General features: G+C 41.8%; 1 protein-coding gene across 5 annotated transcripts in view; it reads left to right on the top strand.

Annotated features, from left to right (window-relative positions):
- The window catches only part of LOC132809105 (mucin-5AC-like), a 78436-nt gene extending 54121 nt beyond the window's left edge, over nt 1-24315 (top strand). For 4 of the 5 annotated variants that reach the window (XM_060822511.1, XM_060822512.1, XM_060822508.1 and 1 more), the window contains 8 exons: nt 1000-1095; nt 4122-4223; nt 5549-5644; nt 8669-8770; nt 12444-12539; nt 20518-20586; nt 21875-21978; nt 22383-24315. In XM_060822511.1, the coding sequence (XP_060678494.1) occupies nt 1000-1095; nt 4122-4223; nt 5549-5644; nt 8669-8770; nt 12444-12539; nt 20518-20586; nt 21875-21978; nt 22383-22460 (743 nt within the window). In that variant the 3' untranslated portion in view covers nt 22461-24315. The remainder of the gene's footprint in view (nt 1-999; nt 1096-4121; nt 4224-5548; nt 5645-8668; nt 8771-12443; nt 12540-20517; nt 20587-21874; nt 21979-22382) is intronic. The other variant, XM_060822509.1, reaches the window with a different exon arrangement.
- The last annotated feature ends 717 nt before the right edge of the window (nt 24316-25032 follow it).

The following is a 25032-nucleotide window of genomic DNA, read 5'->3' on the forward strand; positions in this document are numbered from 1 at the left end:
CTGAGCGAAGTGAAACGTATTGACTGAGGAGAGAGTGATTATTGATTGAGGGAAGAGTGATGTATTGACTAAGAAAAGAGGTAAGCATTGACCAGGTTATTGGTGTTCAATAGTGTGATGCTGTGACTGAGTGTAATTGGAAACAATGAATGAGGGGAATGAGATTAAGTGACTGCGGAGCGTGAACTTCAGTAACCGATGGTGGTGAATTGTAGTGACCGAGAGCAGTGGAAAATTGTGACCGAGGCAGCTGTCATGTCATTTGAGGTGGAAAGTGGGATGTAGTGACTGAGGTAAATCGGATTAGTGGCTAATCTGTGTCGAATATCATGTCAGAAATAGGTTTTACGATGTTATTGAGCACAATGCCATTTAGAGATTGAGGGAAGCGATATGCAGCGACTGAATGAATTGTGTGTTCGTGAGTGATGGTAGTGTGATAGAATAACTGAAGTGAACGGAAGGTGATGCTTCAAGTGAATAGATTAAATGACTGCAGTGAATCTGTTGGTACCGAGAGGAATGGAATTTCGTGAGTTAATGCAGTGGGATGTAATAACTAAACAGACTGAGATACAGTGACTGAGACGTGTGGACCTTGTGACTGAGAAAAGTGTGATAGAGTGACTCAGTGAAGTGGGATGTCAAGAACAGTGCTGTAGATCAGTACTCACTTCCAGTTCAGAGCAGATGAGGTTTCCTTCCCTGAAAGAGATTAATTAGCCAGTGGCGTCAGTTTTCCAGCAAATGAACATGGTTTCATGGCCATCAATAGATTCTTCATGCCAAATATGTTATTTTGCATCGAATTAAAATTGCACCATCTGCAGTTGGAAGATTTGAAACCAGGTATCCAGAATATCTGAATTAATAATAGTGAAAATACTGCTGGGCTCTTGCCTCCATGCAATACATGGCACGCTGGGAATTATTGAGAAATGTCTGAATTAAAGAGTTCCATCTTTGATTCATTCTTATACTGTATCTCCATTCCTTCAGATCCAAACACTGCTGAAAATGGGAACGACACGACATATTCAACTCAGAAACCGACAGAAAGTTCTTCATCAAACAGAGCAGTGGCGGCAGAAACAGGTAACAGCCAGCGCTGAATCGCTGAAAAGTACTTTTTACACAATAGCAATGACTAAAAGCAGAGTAATGTGCCAGAGCGCAGGTGGTTTAGGAGGGACAGAAGTGGTGGAAAGAAGGGAGCAGGGTCTGCATTTTTGTATAAGGCGTGTATTGAGGCAGTAATCAGAGATGAAATAACTAAAGGATAACCCAGTGAGGCTTGTAGATGGAGTCGAGAAATAAGAAGGGGATGGTGACATTACTGGGGATGTATTTTAGGCCCCCAAATAGTCAATGGGAATATGAGTAATAAATATGCCGGGATATTGGGGAGACCTGCAGGAGCAATTGGATTGTTATAGGAGACATGGCTCAGTTGCAGGCAGCTGGAATCAAGGGAATTCGTACAAGCATTTAGGGGAAACAGGACTTTACTGAGAGAGGAAATCATGAAATCGAAAAGAGACACGAAATAGCTGAGGGTGAGAGGATTATGGAGAATCCAAAAGGATTCCGCAGTTGTATTAAAGGAAAAAGAATAACTAGAGAAGGAATAGAACTGGGCGAAATTAGTGGTCATATCTTGGGGGCATTCCTTCTCAGCATAGCGGTGATATTGTATGCATTATAATGTGTGTAGGTGCATCAAACTTCTGGTCCTGACAAAATATATGTAAGAATATTTATAGAGACCGGAAAAGAAATTGTGAGGGACCCAGCTGATACCTTTTGCATCATCATTCGCCACGGGTGAAGTCCCGGAGAACTCGACGGTAAAGAATGTCGTACTCTGTTTCCATAAGGACTGCAAAGAAAAATCTGGGAACTGTAGACCAATAATGCTAACATCTGGAATCGATAAGTTCCTTCAGAAAATTCTGGTATATAATATATACGTGAATTTGGAAAGGCAGGGTTTGATTAGGAGTAGTCAGCATTGTTTTGAGTTTGGGAGATCATGCCTCACAAATTTGTTAGAATTCTTTGATGAATTGACCAGGAGGATTGACGATGACAAGGCTATTGAACTCGTCTATGTTGATTTCAGTCAGGTCTTTCATAATGTCCCACGTGGCAGACTGCTCTGGAAAGTTAGAGTGCATGGAATCTAGTGGAAGATGGCAAATTGATGTACAATTGCCTTGATGATGGGAAGCAGACCGTAAGGAAGGATGCTCTTCTGACTGGAGGCCTTTGATTCACGGAACGCCTCAGCGTTCGGAGCTGGGCCCATTCCTGATTGTTATCTATATTAATGATTTGGACGAGAATGTAGAAATCATGATTAGTAAGTTTCCAGATGACATTAAAAGAGTGAGTGAGGATATTTGGCAGCAGAACCTGAAATATTTGCGAAAGTGGGCTCAGAAATGGAAAATGGAGTTAGATATAGAGAAGTGTGTAGGGTTGCATTTTGGAAACTCAATTCAATGTTCGATTTTCTTGGTGAATGGTAGGGCCTTAAGGAGTACAGAGAAACAGAGAGACCTTGGGGTTCAAATGCACGATTCTCTGAAGGCGTAATCTTAGGTAGACTGGGCATTGAACAATGCTTTGGGCACATTGGTGTTCATCAGTCAGGGTATTGAGTATAGACGTTGGAAGCTATGTTGCAGTTGCACAGGACGTTTTTGAGACTGCACTTTTGGGATTGTGTTCAATATTGAGCCAAGGTCCACTGTGAGATTCTATTCCAAATCTGCTGCATCTTATGCACCAGGTTGGGGCAGCTCTATGATTTATATCTCTCTGAAAATGCCTCAAATGCCCTTGTTGCATTCCCTCTCAGTCGAAGTTAATTCTGCGATTGACACTGTCATGAAGGTCAAATCAATCACACTTTCAGTTAGATCCAAAATTAGATGCAGGATTGAATTCAGGGCACTGAGTGTAAGATGCACCCCGGAAAGGGAGGGGGATTTTTTTGAATGAAAGCTTTGAGTTAAAGTTACGTTGAAAGGTACAATGAATTCACTGAAATGAATATATTGCATCAACTGCTGAGAATGTGTTCCAATGATTATTGGGAATAGAATTTCTTGTTGGTGTGACTTGTGCAGTTTGACTGTTTGAAGTAAAATGCAATTGGACTTGTCGCTAATTAGAATAACTTGAACAGAATCCTATTCCTTTGATGTTCTTATCATGCAGTATGAATGGGTGATGCTTGCATTGTGTTAGACTGTGATCTATTGACAGGGAAAAGACCACTTGTTCAGGATTGGTCTTTACATTGGGATAGGTAGCTGTGATATCTTGACCGTTTATTTGTTGTGTTCCTCTCTCATGTGACACCTAGATGTATCAGCATTTCTTTCAGTGACAAGACTTTCATCAGCTCTGGAACCTGTAGGTATAAGAACTCCAAAGTCCACTGAGAAATCGTCTTCCAAATACATTCCATATTTATGACATATAGTCCACCATTCTGATCACATCTCCCAGATTATACTTCAAACTTAATTATTAAATTCCCTCTTAGTCGGAATTACACTTTCCATCTCCGATGGATTCTGTCATGACGTGAAAAATGCAAACACTACTTCAGATTCATTCCACAACGATCGGTAACATTACGTCAAGGATTGTCTCTCGACCTCAGTAAGTTTTCAGTACCGAGTAAGTGCGGGGTCATGTGACTTTTTTCAATTAATTCTGTGGAATGATTTCTGGGAGATTCGTAATTAAGGCACCACAGCAAACGGAATGCAAGGATTCAGTGGAATGATTGGCAATGATTTTTGTGCGGAGGGGTTTGCATGTTCATTGCTGTAACTTGTACGTGTAGATTATTTCAAATAGAAGTTAATGGCACATATCTAACGTTCCGTCCCTTGGAATTTGATCCTGTTTTTGTATGATGTCATCATGCAGAAAGGACTGTTTGACGCTGACATTTTGTCATTGTCATTTTGAGGTAGTGACTGGGATTAGGCCAGGTATTCAGGATTCTTCTCTATATTGAGACTGGTAGATGTCATGCCATCAATTGTGTAGTTCTCCTCTGTTCTGTATGTCCGAGACATACTTACATTATTTTATTGCAGTTCCAAAACGTCTAACAAGTCATGGAGCTGTCGGTAAAACAACGCCAACGTCCTCTGAAATATCGTCTTCCAAACCCATGTCATCTTCTGCGCCATATTCAGGTTATGCCTCAATTTTGATATTTAAATTCTCTCTAAGTCGGGCTGGATGTTTTCTGTTAGATATTTTCGTGACATTGAAAACAATAACACCTTCTGATAGGTTTAACTGTTGCTAATAAGATTTAGTCAAGGCCTATGTCCTTCAGTTAGTTGCTGTGCAGTGTGTACACTGTGAAAAATGCGTGATATTCTCTGAAACCGTTTACTGGAACTCTAGCTCTGAATTGTGAAACGCAGCACATGCCACTCAGAACAACAGGCCAAATTTAGAGTTCGTGGGCTGCAATCGTGTGACGGATGTGACTGAGGGAAGTGCGATGTATGGACTGAGCGAAGTGAAACGTATTGACTGAGGAGAGAGTGATTATTGATTGAGGGAAGAGTGATGTATTGACTAAGAAAAGAGGTAAGCATTGACGAGGTTATTGGTGTTCAGTAATGTGATGCTGTGACTGAGTGTAATTGGAAACAATGAATGAGGGGAGTGAGATTAAGTGACTGGGGATCGTGAACTTGAGTAACCGATGGTGGTGAAATGTAGTGACTGAGAGCTGTGGCAAATTGTGACCGAGGCAGCTGTCATGTCATTTGAGGTGGAAAGTGGGATGTAGTGACTGAGGTAAATCGGATTAGTTACTCATCTGTGTCGAATATCATGTCAGAAATAGGTTTTACGATGTTATTGAGCACAATGCCATTTAGAGATTGAGGGAAGCGATATGCAGCGACTGAATGAATTGCGTGTTCGTGAGTGATGGTAGTGTGATAGAATAACTGAAGTGAACGGAAGGTGATGCTTCAAGTGAATAGATTAAATGACTGCAGTGAATCTGTTGGTACCGAGAGGAATGGAATTTCGTGAGTTAATGCAGTGGGATGTAATAACTAAACAGACTGAGATACAGTGACTGAGACGTGTGGACCTTGTGACTGAGAAAAGTGTGATAGAGTGACTCAGTGAAGTGGGATGTCAAGAACAGTGCTGTAGATCAGTACTCACTTCCAGTTCAGAGCAGATGAGGTTTCCTTCCCTGAAAGAGATTAATTAGCCAGTGGCGTCAGTTTTCCAGCAAATGAACATGGTTTCATGGCCATCAATAGATTCTTCATGCCAAATATGTTATTTTGCATCGAATTAAAATTGCACCATCTGCAGTTGGAAGATTTGAAACCAGGTATCCAGAATATCTGAATTAATAATAGTGAAAATACTGCTGGGCTCTTGCCTCCATGAAATACATGGCACGCTGGGAATTATTGAGAAATGTCTGAATTAAAGAGTTCCATCTTTGATTCATTCTTATACTGTATCTCCATTCCTTCAGATCCAAACACTGCTGAAAATGGGAACGACACGACATATTCAACTCAGAAACCGACAGAAAGTTCTTCATCAAACAGAGCAGTGGCGGCAGAAACAGGTAACAGCCAGCGCTGAATCGCTGAAAAGTACTTTTTACACAATAGCAATGACTAAAAGCAGAGTAATGTGCCAGAGCGCAGGTGGTTTAGGAGGGACAGAAGTGGTGGAAAGAAGGGAGCAGGGTCTGCATTTTTGTATAAGGCGTGTATTGAGGCAGTAATCAGAGATGAAATAACTAAAGGATAACCCAGTGAGGCTTGTAGATGGAGTAGAGAAATAAGATGGGGATGGTGACATTACTGGGGATGTATTTTAGGCCCCCAAATAGTCAATGGGAATATGAGTAATAAATATGCCAGGATATTGGGGAGACCTGCAGGAGCAATTGGATTGTTATAGGAGACATGGCTCAGTTGCAGGCAGCTGGAATCAAGGGAATTCCTATAAGCATTCAGCGGAAACAGGACTTTACTGAGGGAGGAAATCATGAAATCGAAAAGAGACACGAAATAGCTGAGGGTGAGAGGATTATGGAGAATCCAAAAGGATTCCGCAGTTGTATTAAAGAAAAATGAATAACTAGAGAAGGAATAGAACTGGGCGAAATTAGTGGTTGTATCTTGGGGACATTCCTTCTCAGCATAGCGGTGATATTGTATGCACTATAATGTGTGAAGGTGCATCAAACCTCTGGTCCTGACAAAATATATGTAAGAATATTTATAGAGACCGGAAAAGATATTGTGAGGGACCCAGCTGATACCTTTTGCATCATCATTCGCCACGGGTGAAGTCCCGGAGAACTCGACGGTAAAGAATGTCGTACTCTGTTTCCATAAGGACTGCAAAGAAAAATCTGGGAACTGTAGACCAATAATGCTAACATCTGGAATCGATAAGTTCCTTCAGAAAATTCTGGGATATAATATATACGTGAATTTGGAAAGGCAGGGTTTGATTAGGAGTAGTCAGCATTGTTTTGAGTTTGGGAGATCATGCCTCACAAATTTGTTAGAATTCTTTGATGAATTGACCAGGAGGATTGACGATGGCAAAGCAGTTGAACTCGTCTATGTTGATTTCAGTCAGGTCTTTCATAATGTCCCACGTGGCAGACTGCTCTGGAAAGTTAGAGTGCATGGAATCTAGTGGAAGATGGCAATTTGATGTACAATTGCCTTGATGATAGGAAGCAGACCGTAAGGAAGGATGCTCTTCTGACTGGAGGCCTGTGATTCGCGGAAGGCCTCAGCGGTCGAAGCTGGGCCCATTCCTGATTGTTATCTATATTAATGATTTGGACGAGAATGTAGAAATCATGGTTAGTAAGTTTCCAGATGACATTAAAAGAGTGAGTGAGGATATTTGGCAGCAGAACCTGAAACATCTGCGAAAGTGGGCTCAGAAATGGAAAATGGAGTTAGATATAGAGAAGTGTGTAGGGTTGCATTTTGGAAACTCAATTCAATGTTCGGTTTTCTTGGTGAATGGTAGGGCCTTAAGGAGTACAGTGAAACAGAGAGACCTTGGGGTTCAAATGCACGATTCTCTGAAGGCGTAATAATAGGTAGACAGGGCATTGAACAATGCTTTGGGCACATTGGTGTTCATCTGTCAGGGTATTGAGGATAGACGTTGGAAGCTATGTTGCAGTTGCACAGGACGTTTTTGAGACTGCACTTTTGGGATTGTGTTCAATATTGAGCCAAAGTCCACTGTGAGATTCTATTCCAAATCTGCTGCATCTTATGTACCAGGTTGTGGCAGCTCTATGATTTATATCTCTCTGAAAATGCCTCAAATGTCCTTGATACATTCCCTTTCAGTCGAAGTACACGTTAATTCTGCGATTGACACTGCCATGAAGGTCAAAGCAAACACACTTTCAGTTAGATCCAAAAGTAGATTCAGGATTGAATTCAGGGCACTGAGTGTGCGATGCACGCCCGAAAGAGAGGGTGATTTTTTTTTGAATGAAAGTTTGAGGAAAAGTTACGTTGAAAGGTACAATGAATTCACTGAAATGAATATATTGCATCGACTGCTGAGAATATGTTCCAATGATTATTGGGAATAGAATTTCTTGTTGGTGTGACTTGTGCAGTTAGACTGTTTGAAGTGGAATGCAATTGGACATGTCGCTAATTAGAATAACTTGAACAGAATCCTATTCCTTTGATATTCTTATCATGCAGTATGAGTGGGTGATGCTTGCATTTTGTTAGCCTGTGATCTATTGACAGGGAAATGATCAATTGTTCAGAATTTTACATTGGGATAGACAGCTGTGATGTCTTGACCGCTAATTTGTTGTGTTCCTCTCTCATGTGACTCCTAGATGTATCAGCATTTCTTTCATGCAGTGATAAGACTTTCATCAGCTCTGGAACCTGTAGGTATAAGGACTCCAAAGTCCACCGAGAAATCGTCTTCCAAATACATTCCATATTTTTGACATATAGTTCACCATTCTGATCACATCTCTCAGATTATACTTCAAACTTAATTGCTAAATTCCCTCGTAGTCGGAATTACACTTCCCATCTTCGACTGATGACGTTCAAAATGCAAACACTACTTCAGATTCATTCCACAACGATTGGTAACATTACGCCAAGGATTGTCTCTGTACCTCAGTAAGGTTTCAGTACCGAATAAGTGCGGGGTAATGTGACTTTTTTCAATTAATTCTGTGGAATGATTTCTGGGAGATTCGTAATTAAGGCACCACAGCAAATGGAATGCAAGGATTCGGTGGATTGATTGGCAATGTTTATTGGGCGGAGGGGTTTGCATGTTCATTGCTGTGATTTGTTCGTGTAGATTGTTTCAAATATAAGTTAATGGCACATGTCTAACGTTACGCCCCCTGGAATTTGATCCTATTTTTGTATGATATCATCATGCAGAAAGGACTGGGTGATGCTTACATTTTGTCATTGTCATTTTGAGGTAGTGACTGGGATGAGGCCAGGTATTCAGGATTCCTCTCTATATTGAGACTGGTAGATGTCAAGCCCTTAATTGTGTAGTTCTCCTCTGTTCTGTGTGTCCGAGACACACTTGCATTATTTTATTGCAGTTACAAAACTTCAAACAAGTCATGGAACTGTCGGTAAAACAACTCCAACGTCCTCTGAAATATCGTCTTCCAAACCCATGTCATCTTCTGCGCCATATTCAGGTTATGCCTCAATTTTGATATTTAAATTCTTTCTAAGTCGGGCTGGATGTTTTCTGATAGATATTTTCGTCACATTGAAAGCAATAACAAATTCTGATAGTCCTTTACTTAATCTTATAAGCAGCAGTCAAATCTATGTCCTTCAGTCAGTTGCTGTGCAGTGTGGACACTGTGCAAAAGGCGTGATATACTCTGAAACCGTTTACTGGAACTCTAGCTCTGAATTGTGAACTGCAGCATATACCACTCAGAACAACAGGCCAAGCTTAGAGTTCGTAGACTTCAATCGTGTGACGGGATGTGACAGAGTGACTGAGGGAAGTGCGATGTATGGACTGAGCGAAGTGAAATGTATTGACTGAGGAGAGAGTGATGTATTGTTTGAGGGCAGAGTGACATATTGACTAAGAAAAGAGGAATGCATTGACCAGGTTAGTGGTGTGATGCTGTAACTGAGTGTAATTGGAAACATTGAATGAGGGGAGTGAGATTAAGTGACTGAGGAGCATGAACGTGATTAAACGATGGTGGTGAAATGTAGTGACTGAGAGCAGAGGAAAATTGTGACAGAGGCAGCTGTCATGTCATTTCAGACAAAATGGTCCCGACAAAATATATGCAAGAAGACTTCAAGAGACCAGGGAAGAAATTGCGATGGATCCAACTGACACCTTTTGTATCATCATTAGCCACGGGCGAGGACCCGGAAGGCTCGACGGTAAAAAATGTCGCACTCTGTTTCCATAGGACTGCTAAGAAAAATCTGTGAACCATAGACCAATAATGCTAACATCTGGAGTCGATAAGTTCCTTCAGAAAATTCTGGGATATAATATATACGTGAATTTGGAAAGGCAGGGTTTGATTAGGAGTAGTCAGCATTGTTTTGTGTGTGGGAGATCATGTCTCACAAATTTGTTAGAATTCTTTGATGAATTGACCAGGAGGATTGACGATGACAAAGCGGTTGAACTCGTCTATGTTGATTTCAGTCAGGTCTTTCATAATGTCCCACGTGGTAGACTGCTCTGGAAAGTTAGATTGCATGGAATCCAGAGGAAGATGGCAATTTGATGCACAATTGTCTTGATGATGGAAAGCAGACCGTAATAGTAAAAGGATGCTCTTCCGACTGGAGGCCTTTAAATCGCGGAAGGCCTCAGCGTTCGGAGCTGGGCCCATTCCTGATTGTTATCGATATTAATGATTTGGATGAGAATGTACAAATCATGATTAGTAAGTTTCCAGATGACACTAAAAGAGTCAGTGAGGATGTTTGTCAGCAGAACCTGAAACGTCTGCGGAAGTGGGCTCAGAAATGGAAAATGGAGTTTAAAAAATACAAGTGTGTGGTGTTGCATTTTGGAAAATCAAATCAATATTTGATTTTCGTGGTGAATAGTCGGGCCTTAAGGAGTACAGTGAAACAGAGAGACCTTGGGTTTCAAGTGCACGATTCTCTGAAAGTGTAGTCACAGGTAGACAGGGCGTTGAACAATGCTTTGGGCACATTGGTGTTCATCAGTCAGGGTTTTGAGGATAGACGTTGGAAGCTATGTTGCAGTTGCACAGGACGTTTTCAAGGTTGCACTTTTGGGATTGTGTTCAGTATTGAGTGAAAGACTCTGTGAGATTCTATTCCCAACCTGCTGCATCTTGTGAGCTAGGTTGGGGCAGCTCTATGACTTATATGTCTCTGAAAATGCCTCAAATTTCCTTGGTACATTCCCTCTCACTGGAAGTACACGTTAACTCTGCGATTGATACTGCCGTGAAGGTTAAAGCAATCACACTTTCAATTAGATCCACAAGTAGCTGCAGGATTGAATTCAAGGCACTGAGTGTAAGATGCACGCCTGAAAGGGAGTGTGATTTTTTTGAATGAAAGTTTGAGGTCAAGTAACGTTGAAAGGTACAATGAATTCACTGAAATGAATATAGATTAGATTACTTACAGTGTGGAAACAGGCCCTTCGGCCCAACAAGTCCACACCGACCCGCCGAAGCGCAACCCACCCATACATATACCCCTTACCTAACACTACGGGCAATTTAGCATGACCAATTCACCTAACGCGCACATCTTTGGACTGTGGGAGGAAACCGGAGCACCCAGAGGAAACCCACGCAGACACGGGGAGAACGTGCAAACTCCACACAGTCAGCCGCCTGAGGCGGGAATTGAACCCAGGTTCCTGGCGCTGTGAGGCAGCAGTGCTAACCACTGTGCCACCGTGCCGCCCATATTGCATCGACTGTTGAAAATATGTTCCAATGATAACTGGGAATAGAATTTCTGTTTGGTGTGACATGTGCAGTTTGACTGTTTGAAGTGGAATGCAATTGGACATGTCGCAAATTAGAGTGACTTGAACAGAATCCTATTCCTTTGATTTTCTTATCATGCTGTATGAAAGGGTGATGCTTGCAATTTGTTAGCCTGTGATTATATTTACAGAGAAATGACCAATTCTTCAGGATTGGTCTTTACATTGGGTCAGACAGCTGCGATGCCTTGACAGCTAATTTGTTGTGTTCCTCTCTCATGTGACTCCTAGATACATCAGCATTTCTTTCTTGCAGTGACAAGACTTTCATCTGCTCTGGAACCTGTAGGTATAAGAACTCCAAAGTCCACTAAGAAATCGTCTTCCAAGTCCATTCCATATTTGTAACATATAGTCCACCATTCTGATCACATCTCTCCAATTACACAGCATCCAGTGACCAAGTTAGTGGTGTACAGAAGTCTGATGTTGTGACTGAGCACAGGTGGAAACAATGAATGAGGGGAGGGTGATTGAGTGATTGAGGAGACAGAGGTGGATTAACTGATGCTGTTGAAATGTAGTGATGGAGAGCAGTGGAATATTTTGACAGTGGAAGCTGTCATGTCCTTTGAGGAGGAGAGTGTGAGCCGTGATTGAGGTGTATTAGATTAGTTGTTCCCGTGTCTGGAATGTCATGTCTGAAATTAGTTTTACAATGTAATTGAAGGTAGTGTCATTTAGACATTGCGGGAAGCGTTATGCAGTGACTGAGCGATGGAAAATGCTGTGACTGAGGGAATTGCATGTTTGTGAGTGATGGTAGTGTGATTGAATAACTGAGGCGAGAGGAAGGTGGTGCGTCAATTGAATGGATCAAAAGATTGCAGCGAATCTGTCAGTACAGAGGCGGAATAGAATTTCATGAGCTAATGCAGTGAGATGTCATGACTAAGCAGACTGCGATTCAGTGACTGTCATATGTGGGATATTGTGACTGAGGTAAGTGTGATAGAGTGACTGAGCGAAGTGGGATGTCAGTAACTTTCCTGCAGATCTGATCTCACTTGTAGGCGAGAGCAGATGAGGGCTTCTTCCCAGAAGAGATTAATTAGCCAGTAGTGTAATCCTTTTTCCAGCAAATGAACATGGTCTCATGGCCATCAGTTGATTCTTCATTACAGATATATTATTTTTCATCGATTTAAAATTCCACCATCTGCAGTGTGAAGATTGAAAACAAATCTCCAAAGCATTCGCAGATTCTCTGGATTAGTAACTCAGTGAAAACACTATTGCATTCTTGCCTCCATGAAATACATGACACGCTGGGAATCATTGCACCATGTCTGAATTAAAGAGATCCATCTTTGAATCATTCTTATAATGTATCTCCATTCCTTCAGATCCAAACACTGCTGAACATGGGGACGACACGACATATTCAACTCAGAAGCCGATGGAAAGTTTATCATCAAACAGAGCAGTGACCGCAGAAACAGGTAACAGCCAGAGCTGAATCGCTGAGAAGTATTCTTTATGCAATAGCAATTAATACAAGCAGCGTATTGTGACAGGGTACAGGTGGTTTGGGCGGAACAGAAGTGGTGGAAAGAAGGGAATGGGATTTGCATTTTTGTTAAGGCAAGTATCACAGCAGTAATCAGAGATGTGACAACTGAAGGATCACCCAGTGAGGCTTTGTGGGTGAAGCTAAGAAGAAGGAGATAGTGACATTATTGGAGTTGAAATGTGGGCCCCCAAGTAGCCAACGGGCAAGAGAGGAAGAAATATGCACTGGGGAGACTTGCAGAAGCAATTGGATTGTTATAGTAGGAGATTTTAAGTTTTACGACATTGACTTGGACTGCCATAGCATTTAGTGCTTAGATGAGGCGGAATATGTTAAGTGCTGCATCAGATGGAGAAACTGTATGATTTATATCTGTCAGATAATGCCTCAAATATCCTTGATATATTCCCTCTCAGTCTAAAGTACACATTAACTCTCCAACTGACACTCTCATGAAGTTAAAAGCAATCTTACCTTCAGTTAGATCCACAAATAGCTGCAGGATTCAATTCAGGGCACTGACTGCAAGATGCACGCCCGAAAGGGAGTGTGATTTTTTTTTGAATGAATGATTGAGGTAAAGTTACTAGAAAGGGTGCAATGAAGTCACTGAAATGAATATGTTGCCCCACTGCCGGAAATATGATCCAATGACTATTGTGAGTAGGATTTCATTTTGGTGCGACTTGTGAAATTTGTCTCTTTGGAGTGGGCTGCAATTGCAGATGTCGTGAATTAGAGTGCCTTAAAGCAGACTCCTCTTCCTTTTGATGTTCTTATAATGCAGTAAGGACTGGGTGATGCTTGCATTTTGTTGTTCTAATTTTGATTAAGTGCCTGGAATTAGAACAGGTATCCAGGACTCTTCTCTATATTCAGACTGATGTTGCCAGGGTTGGAGGATTTGGTCTATAGGGAGAGGCTGTACAGGCTGGGGCTGTATTCCCTGGAGCGTTGGAGGCTGAGGGGTGTCTTTATAGAGGTTTGAAAAATTATGAGGGACATGGATAGGATTAATAGGCAAAGTCTTTTCCCTGGTGTCGGGGAGTCCAGAACTAGAGGGCATAGGTTTAGGGTGAAAGGGGAAAAGATAGAAAAGAGATCTACGGGGCAATGTTTTCTGCCGAGGTTGGTGCATGAATGGAATGAGCTGCCAGTGGAAGCGGTGGAGGCTGGTACAATTGTAACATTCAAGAGACATTTGGATGGGTATATGAAATAGGAAGGTTTTGGAGGGATATGGGCTGTGTGCTGTCAGGTGGGACGAGATTGGGTTGGGATATCGGGTCGGCATGGACGGGTTGGACCGAAGGGTCTGTTTCCATGCTGTACATTTCTATGATTCTATGGTAGATATGATATCATGCCCGCCATTATGTGGTGTTCCTCTTTTCTGTAACTCCCAGAGATTCTTGCATTCTTTTATTGTAGTTCCAAATTTCCAACAAATCATGGAACTGCAGGTAAAACAATTCCACCATCTTCTGAAAGATACTTATTCAAACCGTTGCATCTTCTGCACCAGGATGTACTCACATTCGGATTATAACCCAAATTTGATTTTTAAATCCTCTCTTAGTCGGATTGGTTTTTTTCCAATGGGTATTTTTGAGACATTGAAAGCAATATCACCAATAGGTCTGACAGTTGGCTGTAGGTTCTGCCTGTCCTTCAATAAGTTGGTATGCAGTGTGGAAACGGTGTGATGTACTCTGACACAATTTTACTAGAACAAGAGCTCTGAATTGTGAACCACGGCACATACCACTCAGAAGAACAGCTCAGACTGCAAACATGTGACTTCTGTGACGGAAGTGAAACGTATTGACTGAGAGGAGAGTGACATATTAACTAAGAAGAAACGTGTGCAGTGACTAAGGGTGTGATGTTCAGTAATGTGAATGAGCGTAGTTGAAAACAACGAATGAGGGGAGGGTGATTGAATGATTGAGGAGAGGGAGAGATGAATTAACTGATGGCGGTGAAATGTTGTGACTGAGAGCACTGGAATATTGTGACAGAGGAAGCAGTCATGCCATTTGAGGTGAATATTGGAATGGAATGACTGAGGTGTGTAGGATTAGTGGCTCCTGTGTGTAAAATGTCATGTCTGAAATTAGTTTTGTGGCGTGATAGAGGGTAGTGCCATTTAGAAATTGAGGGAAGTGATTGCAGTGACTGAGGGATGAAGGATGCAGCGACAGAGGGAATTGCGTGTTCAAGAATGATGGTAGTGCGATTGAATAACTGAGATGAATGATTAGATTACTTACAGTGTGGAAACAGGCCCTTCGGCCCAACAAGTCCACACCGACCCGCCGAAGCGCAACCCACCCATACCCCTAACATAACACTACGGACAATTTAGCATGGCCAATTCACCTGACCCGCACATCTTTGGACTGTGGGAGGAAACCGGAGCACCCGGCGGAAACCCACGCAGACATGGGGAGAACGTGCAAACTCCACACAGTCAGTCGCCTGAGTCGGGAATTGAACCCGGGTCTCAGGCGCAGTGAGGCAGCAGTGCTAACCATTGTGCCACCGTGCTGCCCACAAATGGGAGATGTGTCAAGCAAATTGATTAAATGACTGTGGTGAATCGATAGGTACTGAGGGGAATACAATTCGTGAGTTATGACAGTGGGATATACTAACTGAGCAGACTGCGATACAGTGTCTGAGACGTGTGGGACATTTTTACTGAGATGTGTAATAGAGTGACTGAGTGAAGTGGGATATAGTGACGGACGTGAATGTGAATAAGTAGCTGGGACAATGTGATTTAGTGACTGAGGCGGTATGGATGTAGAGACTGAGGTGTGTAAAACGTAGGGCTGAGGTGCAGTGGATCGGAGTGACTCAGTGTGAATTGGGACATTGTGCCTGAAGCATGTAGTGGCTGCAGGCAGTGGGAACATATTAAATGACATCCCCATGATGCATTGACTGAGTGAAGGTGATCGCTATGGTGAGCCTTGTAGTTCCATGGGAAACTGTGATCCTGTTCTTTCGGAAGGCCATATTTGTAATTAATGCAGCGTGAGTTTTTCACTTTGTCAATCTTGTCTGTGACATAGTGACTGTGATCAGGCCGAGAATTCACAATTGTTCATGTTGAGAACGCCCTTCGTGATTTCCCACACTCCTTTATGTTGTGTTTCTCCTTGGTATTGCTTCTAGCCATGTGTTTTCGCTCCTTCATTGCACTTTCAAATGTTTCAACAACTCGGGGATCTAAAGCTCTAAAAATTCCAAAGGCCACTCAGAAATTTTCTTACAAATCTTCTTTTTCAACACATATTACGACTCCATTGTTATCTCTCAGATTATTCCCCAACATTGATTCTTAAGAAAGGAAAGAGAAGTACGGCACAGGAAAAGGCCGTTCAGCTCTCCAATCCTTTGCCAATCATCATGCCCTATCTGAAGTAAAAACAAATCATCATTCCTTATTTGGTCTGTATTTCTGTATTTTCCTCCAGTTCTGATAACCATCCAAATGCCTCTGAAATGTCGCCCATGTGACTGCTTCTGTAACCTTTTCTGGCAATGCATATCCATCTCCAACTCCTCTCTGCAACAAAAACTCCATCTCACCATCTCACATTGAGTCTGTGACCCCCTTGCAATTGAAACAAAGAACAAAGATAATTTACAGCCCAGGAACAGGCCCTTCGGCCTTCCAAGCCTGAGCCTATCCAAATGTACTGTCTAAACTGTCGGTCAATTCCTAAGCATCTGTATCCCTCTGTTCCCCACTTACTCATGCATCTGTCCAGATGCATCTTAAATGAATCTACCGTGCCTGCCTCTACCACCTCTGCTGGCAACGCATTTCAAACGCCCACTACCTTCTGTGTGAAGAACATGCCACGTGTATCCCCCTTAAACATTCCACCTCTCACCTTGAAAGTGTGACCTCTCGTTATGGAATCCTTCATCCTGGGAAACAGCTTGTCCCTATCCACCCGGTCGATACCCTTCATGATTTTATAAACCTCAATCAGGTCCCCCATAATCTCCTTTTCTCTCATGAAAACCTACTCAACCTCTCTTCATAGCTAGCTCCTTCCATACCAGGCAACATCCTCGTAAACCTACTTTGCACCCTCTCCAAAGCGTCCACATCCTTTTGGTAATGTGGCGACCAGAACTGTAACACAGTATTCCAAATGTTGTCCAATTTTAAAATGACTTGCGAGCTCTTATACTCAACACCCCGTCCTATGAAGGAAAGCATACCATATGCCTTCTTGACCACTCTATCCACCTGTGCAGCAACATTCAGTGTACAATGAACCTGAACTCCCAGATCTCCCTGCCCATCAACGTTTCCCAAGGCCCTTCTATTCATCATATTATTCGCTCTAGAATTAGTCTTGTCTAAATGCACCACCTCACATTTTTCTGGATTGAAATTCATCTGCCATTTTTAGGAACAAATCTTCAGTCTATCTATATCCTCCAGTATTTTTTTCACTGTCCCTTATGCTTTCTGCTACTCTATCAGTCTTTCTGTCATCTGCAAACTTGCTGATCATACCAACAGTGCCCTCTTCCGGATCATCTATGTATAGTACAAAACACAGTGGCTCCAACACTGACCCCTGCGGAACAACACTGAACACCTTTCTCCATCTAGCTAATACACTTTGTCTCCTGTTGCTCAATCAGTTCTTTACCCTCCTAGCTGGAACACCCTGCACACCATGTGACTTCACTTTCTCCATTAGTCTACCATTGGGAATCTTATCAAACGCCATACTAAAATCCATGTATATGACATCAACAGCTCTTCCTTCCTCGAAGAACTCTATTAAGTTGGTAAGGAACGACCTCCCCCGCACAAAACCTTGTTGCCTATCACTGACAAGCCCGTTCTTTTCTAAATGTAAACAGATCCAATCCCCCAGTCCTTTCTCCAGCAACTTTCCCACCACCGAAATCAGGCTCACTGGTCTGTGGTTATATACTCCCACTACCCTTCTTGTACAGGGGGATAACCTTCCAGTCCTCAGGCACCTCACCTGTATTTAAGGATGCCACAAATATATCTGTCAGGGCTCCAGTTATTTCCTCTCTCGCCTCCCTCAGCAACCTTGGATAGATGCCATCCGGTCCTGAGGATTTGTCCACCTTAATAACCTCAAGCCTACCCAACATCTCTTTCCTGCTTATGTCAACGTGATCCAGACTAAGCAAACTTCTATCTCTAATCTCAAGATTCATGTTCCTCTCCTTAGTGAACACTGATTCAAAGCAATCATTCAGAATCTCACCCATTCTGTCAGGTTCGACACACAGCCTTCTTTTTCATTATTCTTCAGTGGACCAATCCTTTCTCTAGTAACCCACTTGCTTCTTATATAAGAATAAAATGCTTGGGATTCTCCTTAATTCTGTATTTCATGACCGCTTTTAGTCTGCTTGATTGCTCGTTTAAGACTAGTCTTATTCTTCCTATATTTCTCCAGCGCCTGTTCTGTTCTTAGCTGACCAGATCTTATGGACGCTTCCTTTTTCGTCTCAGCTCGTCATACAATTCTACAGTTCACGAATGTTGCCCTTCCTACCCTTCAACGGGATTTGCCAAACCGACACTATCTTTTACTATCTTTGAAAGCCTACCACATATCAAATGTGGACTTCGCTTCAAATAGCTGTATTCAAACCACATTTCAGAGATCCGGCCTAATTTTGATATATTTGGCCTTGGCCCAGTTTTGTACTCTTCCCTTAGGACCACTCTCATCTTTATCTACGAGTATTCTAAAACTGACAGAATTGTGGTCACTGTTCCCAAAGTAATCCCCCACTGAGACGTCTACCACCTGTCCTGGCTCGTTCCGCAGTACCAGATCCAATATGGCTCCTTCCCTCATCGGACTGTTGATATACTGCTCTAGAAAACTCTCCTACACACTTCTTATAAATTCTACCCCACCCAGACCTCTGACGCTAAGTGTATCCTGTCAATGTTCAGAAAATTAAAATCTCCCATCACCACTAAACTGATGCCTCCACATCTTCCCATAATCTTTTTAGTATTTGTTCTTCTATCTCACGCTCACTGTTGGGAGGCCTGTAATACAGGCCCAACAATGTAACTGCACCCTTCTTATTTCTCAGTTCCACCCATAATGCCTCACTGCTTACTATCTCCATAGTGTACTCCTTTAGCACAGCCGTGAGATGATCCCTGACGAGCAAAGAAACTCCACCGCCCCTCTTTTATTTCCCCCTCTCCTTTATGAAGCGTCTATAACCTGGAACATTCAGTTGCTAATCATTATGCCCTTCCTTCAACCAAGTCTCTGTGACTGCAATAACATCATACTCCCAGGCACCAATCCAAGCCCTAAGTACATCTGTCTTATACGCTATACTCCTTGCATGAAAGTAGATGCATTTCAGGCCACCAGTTCTTTTGACTTTATCCATTCCCTGCCTACTCTTCCCTTTATTAATGCTATCTTCATGATGCTTACAGTCTCGAGTTGCCACCTCGTTACCTACTTGTTTTCTCTTCTGGTTCCCAGTCCCCTGGCACATTAGTTTTAAAACTTTCCAATAGCAGTATCAAAAACTCCCCCAAGACATTGGTGCCGGCCTGGTTCAGATGTCCATCCATTTTATAATAGTCCTGCCTTCCCCAGAAGAGGTCCCAGTGTCCAACAAATCTGAAGCCCTTCAAAGTGGAGGAAAAATACCCTGACTAGTAAATACTCTAGGAATCGAAATTACCTGTTCTTAGTACTGTATAGTACTGTACTATACTTATACTATCTCGGATAATCACCAGAATTCCATTTAAACTTTTCCTCTGATTTAAGTTTTCATGTGATTAAGAGATGAGAAGTGTCACGAGAAATCCTCAAAAATTGTGTGATTGAGACTATGACTGAGTGCAGATTTTACTAAGAGTTCAAAGAGGGTTAGACACTAACAACGTTTACTTGATCTGATTTTGTGATTCGTATATCATAGGAACAGACCAGTCAGTTGAAATTTAAAACCTCTATATGCTTCCTGTTATTCTTCTTCTTCTAGCCCTGACCTTCTCCTCTTTCTCACTCAGGTCTTTAATCAGATTAGGCATTGTACCAATTATTTCAGATAATTCATAGCTTTAAAGGAGCTTCCAGGCTCTGTGTAATGTTTTTATTTTATATTTGTTGTCAAAATTATGTTGATAACGTCAGTCAACATTCTCTCTCGCCTCTTCTTCACCCACTCCATACTGTTATAGTCCTACCTTTGCTCCATCACACTGACACCTGTTCCTAATTACAAGATCGTCTAACGACCTGTTGAATGCTTCAACTGAGCCGAAAGTCTTCACTCTTCTCGATGATTCATTCCAAGTCCTAACTCCTCCTTTTATATTTTCTATAAGTTTTGGAACCATGTTTAAAACAGCGTCCGCTAGTTTTACAGCTAGTTATCACGAGTAAGAGATTCACTCCATTCACTTCAACAAAATTGTGATTGTAAAAATCTTTACTCATCCTCTTCTGCAGCTTGTCCTGTTCAAGGAAGTATACGGAAGGCTCCAGTTTGACAGTCGCTGCCAGTTGTTTGATTTGAAGTCACATCCACAGTGATTTAATCTTGTTGTCTCGCGTCATAACCATCTCGTTTGGTATGGTGTTGATCTCGTTCCTGTATGCATTTAGGAAACATGATAAACATAACCTCTGTGTAAAGCTCTAACCCTGTGTTCCATCATATCAAATTCTCCAACACCCTGTTCCAACATGTCATTTTCTTACTCTGTCGGTATTTCTTTTCTCTGCCCATATTCAAATCTTTACACCCACCATAATCTCGACAGCTCTCTTTACATCTCTGTATCACTAGTTATTTCCTCAATCCACGTCTCACGTTTTTGTCTTTCATTCCAGAATCAACAAGCCCTGCAACAGAACCACCTACTGAGTGCAAACGAGCAGATGATGAACATTTAACACCAGGTATCCAAAAGCTGCTGAGAGGAGAAATTCAACTTAATTGTTTCAGGCATTAACTTTAGAAATACTCCGTCTCTCACATAATCACTTGTGGTTCGTAATTGCAACTCTCCATGAGCCTGCTATACACATGTCCACTCCAAGGAGGTACACTTAAGTCTCACAATATAAGATGTAGTTGAAGAATTTCTGAAGCACGGGATGAGCATTTCGTCCTCAATTGTCAGCACAATTTCTTTGAAAAAACAAATCAATCAAGATTCCTCGTAAATGATCTACCCGCCACGCCAGCAGTAACCAGCAGTGCAAGAAAGTTGCTCTTGAATCGCTATGTTATCCAATGCCGTCACTCCCCAACCTATCCTCTTGATTTGCTTTCCGTTCTTTCCCAGTAACTCCACGTTTTCAGTTTGAGACTGTTGTTGCATGAGATGGAAAAGAACTCCTGTCCATTCCCTGGATCAATACTGTCTACGTCCAAAATGATTTTGGAAGTGTCTTGATCTTCACCTGTCCAAAAAGAACAGTCCTAAATTAACAAAGTTATCTATGTTATTTAAGTCCAATGGGAGCAGATCCATTCTTGCAAATCTTTCCCTGTTCCTATCTAATGTCACGGTTTCACTCTGAATGTCCGTCACACACAATTGGATGCAATCATTCACTGAAGGCTGAAAGCACGTCTTAAACAGCTTCATCACAACTTCTTTGATCTTCGCTCTATGCGACTATAAATGAAGTCAAGATAGAATCATAGAACTCCTACAGTGCAGAACCAGGCCAGTTGGGCACAACAATTCCACACCAACCCTCTGATGAATATCACACCCATTATCTATTATTCACATTTCCCCTGAATAATGCAACTCACCTACACATTCTTGAACAAAATGGGTAACTACCAAGGCCAGATCACTTAACCGGCACATCTTAGGACTGTGGGAGGAAAAGTGACATATACAGAGGAAACCCACACAGAGAGGGGGTGATGATGCAAATCACACACAGACAGTCGCCTGAAACTGGAATTGAATCTGGCAGTCTGGCAATATACAGGTGCAGTGCTAACCACTGAACCATTGTGTCATGCAATTAAGCACCTGTGCCAACCAAAGTGTTTTAATAGTTCCTAGCATACTTTAGATTTGTGAGATTGCACACATTATTCTCTGTACTTCTGAAACTTTTTAAAATGTTTGTGGAGCCTTACGTTGAAAATATTTCTCAGCTATTAATCATATTCGGGGCTTTGATGTGTTGAAGCTTAGTCCATATCCTCTCAACATTTTAGTGATGCTGGACTTGTCAGAGGAAGATTGTGAACATATCAATGGCCATGCTCAAGTGATGTACGTTGGCAGGAACAAGCTGGACACTTCTGACTATCTTGAAAAGGTAAGAGGTTTGTTCTGCAGTTATACTCAGTTACTTCAACCCCTGATTAAATGATCATAGTCAGCATTAACTGATCATCCGTAGTTGTTAATTTTAGCATATCATGGGCTGCATCATCAACATATCCCGTGATGGTTATGGCAAAATGGCACTGACGAGTCTTCACTTTCTGATTCAGTGATGAACGGTCATTGATGGATTGGGAGACAGTTCCTCATAACGTAACATCCATATGAAGGGATTCGTCAGTCATTGATGGGACAGGAGCTCTCATTCTTTTAGACAAAATGGATATCAATGGTGAAAGGGGTTTGGTGATGTCTCCTGAGTTCATTCTGTCAGTATAACTGCAATTCCTCATTTTCATACTGGATTCCTCACCGAAAAATTGCATCTCTCCCCAGGTACAGATGATGCTGAAAGATCATCTCCCATGCAAGAATCTGCTGCCAAAACTCGGAGAAAAGGAAAAAAAGCACTAATGACCACTAAAGTGAAGAATATTCAGTGGTTACGTAACAACTGAGAACTGGACCAATGAGTAGGATGTAGTCGGGGTAGGGCATTGGTGGACTGGAATTGTTGGGTGAAGGTGTTTGTGATATTGTGTGGCGTATGTGTAATTGTGTTGGTGGAGGGGATTTTATGCACTGTGAGAGGTGCATTATTGTGTCCGTGAAGACACTTTTCATACACTGTGGAGGGTGGATTATTGTGTTTGCAAACATGCTTTTAATATTGTGAGAGGTATGGCTTATTGTGTTGGTGAAGGGATATATGATATGTCGTGTTTGTTGGAGTATTTTGCATATCAGACTTTTACAGGGGAAGAAGGAAGACGTGAACAATGTGAAAACTCGGGATCTGCAGAGAAAAGCAAAGTCAATTTCGATTCTTTTCTTTTACTTTACAGACAACAGGGCAATCACAAGGGGACCCCATCCAATAAAAAAAAGACGAATTCTTAATTCATGCTGCCTTTCAATAAGACACAGAAATAGACACATGTCATTTCTCTCAAAGGACTGTAGAAACAAATTGAAGAGTGGGGTTAATGGTAGATTATTTTTAAAAGGAACAGTTGTGATTGCACTTAATGCCGTTCTCCGGAGAACGAATGTTTTGTCCCTTCTTCTAACTCAAACAGCAAGAAACTTTATTTCATTAACAGATTTGAGGGTGTGAATTTAATTCAAGCATTCCGAGAGTTTTTGTTCTGTATGGGCTCACTGAGACTATTAGTAGGGGAGGGTGCAAAGGAGCAAAATTGACATGTCTGCATTAGCACGTTGCCAGTATATTGGAGGAAGTTCAGTCGGGACTAGGGCTTGCCTCATGAAGAATGCAGCATGGCAGTACACAGCTGGAAGGAACAGCTCTGAATGGAGGCTGCATAAGCCCGTGTTGATTACTGTGAGCAACCATGTCGAGCAATATGTATGATTGAGAGAGGCATGGTCGTGGTGATGAGGAAACAGGTGTCTCCCTTCGAATAAGGAATACCAAAAAATGGGCACATTGTTTTACCGTGAAATACAGGATGGTCACAGGGGGCAAAAAAGAAAACCCAGAAGTGGTGATATTCTGAAACGCTTTGCCTTGGAGAGTAGTCAACTTTTAGCCAATACTTGCATGAACACTAGTGTCTTAATTTTCAAGGCTATTGGCCGAGTGTGCAAGTGGGACCCCTTTTGATATGGTACAGCTAAGTTAGCAGAGATTCGATGGATCAAGGTGCCTCTTCTGCATTGTGTTATTCTAAGATTCTATGAAAGAGGTTGGGAGACATGGGACTTTGCACGAGGAAGGACTCATGTAAGATCACCAGAGATTGCAACATATTTGAAGAATGTCTGGTCGCTGCCGTTTGATATTTGAATAGAAAATAAAACAGATTTGAGAGTGACTTAAAAATCAATATGTTTATAACAGAGAAACGAACATCAACACTTGGGATCATAGACATTAAAATATTATCACAAAAATGTTGCACACAACAGTCACTTGCGAATTTCTCTTCCATTTATTTCAATGTTTCATTTGTTAAAAGCTGGTCTCTGGAAATATAAGGAAACTTGTAAAAAAAACTATTTTTTAAAAAGTTGCTGAGACAATACACGGCAAAAAAGTCTGACAAGTCATTCAGAGGAGCAAGCATAATTAATCAGATATTGTATCGATTTCTAAAATTCTTTCCTCAGCATTATCCTTATCAAAACTGTTCATCCATTTGACAACTTCCTGCTGTACATTTGAAGATGTCACGGGGATTTGATAAATTAGCTAAATATCTGGAACATTACTCTGCAAATTAAATGAACACTGATCGAAACATATTGAAGCATCAATTCAAATTTCATAGTTTTAAGAATTTTGGTTTGTTTGTGTATTTCGTTAAGTTTGCTTAATAAATGAATGAAGTCTCAACTTCACTTCAGCAACTCACTGTGTTTTGGAACTGCATTATTTGGATCTCGTGTATATTGATTTTGGTCATGCATTTCATAAGTTTTCCCATGGCAGGCTCATTCAGGAAGAAAGAAGAAGAGATGCAGGGAAGCCTGTCTGTGTGGATGCTGAATTCACTGGCCCATAGAACCCAAATGGTGGTGGTAGACAGAAAATATTCAGACTGGAGCCCAATAATCGGTGGTGTTACACAGGAATCGGTTCCATGTGCATCGGTCCTCAAAGTTGCAACCCAAGATGATAGAGTCTGTTAGAAGGCATATGTTGTACTTGCTTTCATTTGCAGGGAGACTAATGTTAAGAGCTGCGAAGCCATGCTGCAGTTCGAAAGGTTTCTGGTTAGACTACATTTGTAATATTGTGTTCAGTCCTGGTGCCTCATTATAGGAACGATGTGGAAGGTTTAGAGATGGTCCTGGGGAGATTTACCAAGAAGCTGTCTGCCTGGAGCGGATGTCTGATGAAGGAAGGCTGATGGCTTTTCTCACAGGAGTGAAGACGGATGAGAAGTGACTTGATCGAGTTGGACAAGATGTCTAGAGGCTTGGATACAGTGGATGGACAGAGACTTCTTCCAAGGCCAGA

The sequence above is a fragment of the Hemiscyllium ocellatum genome, unplaced genomic scaffold (assembly GCF_020745735.1).
Source record: "Hemiscyllium ocellatum isolate sHemOce1 unplaced genomic scaffold, sHemOce1.pat.X.cur. R10, whole genome shotgun sequence".
NCBI lineage: Eukaryota > Metazoa > Chordata > Chondrichthyes > Orectolobiformes > Hemiscylliidae > Hemiscyllium > Hemiscyllium ocellatum.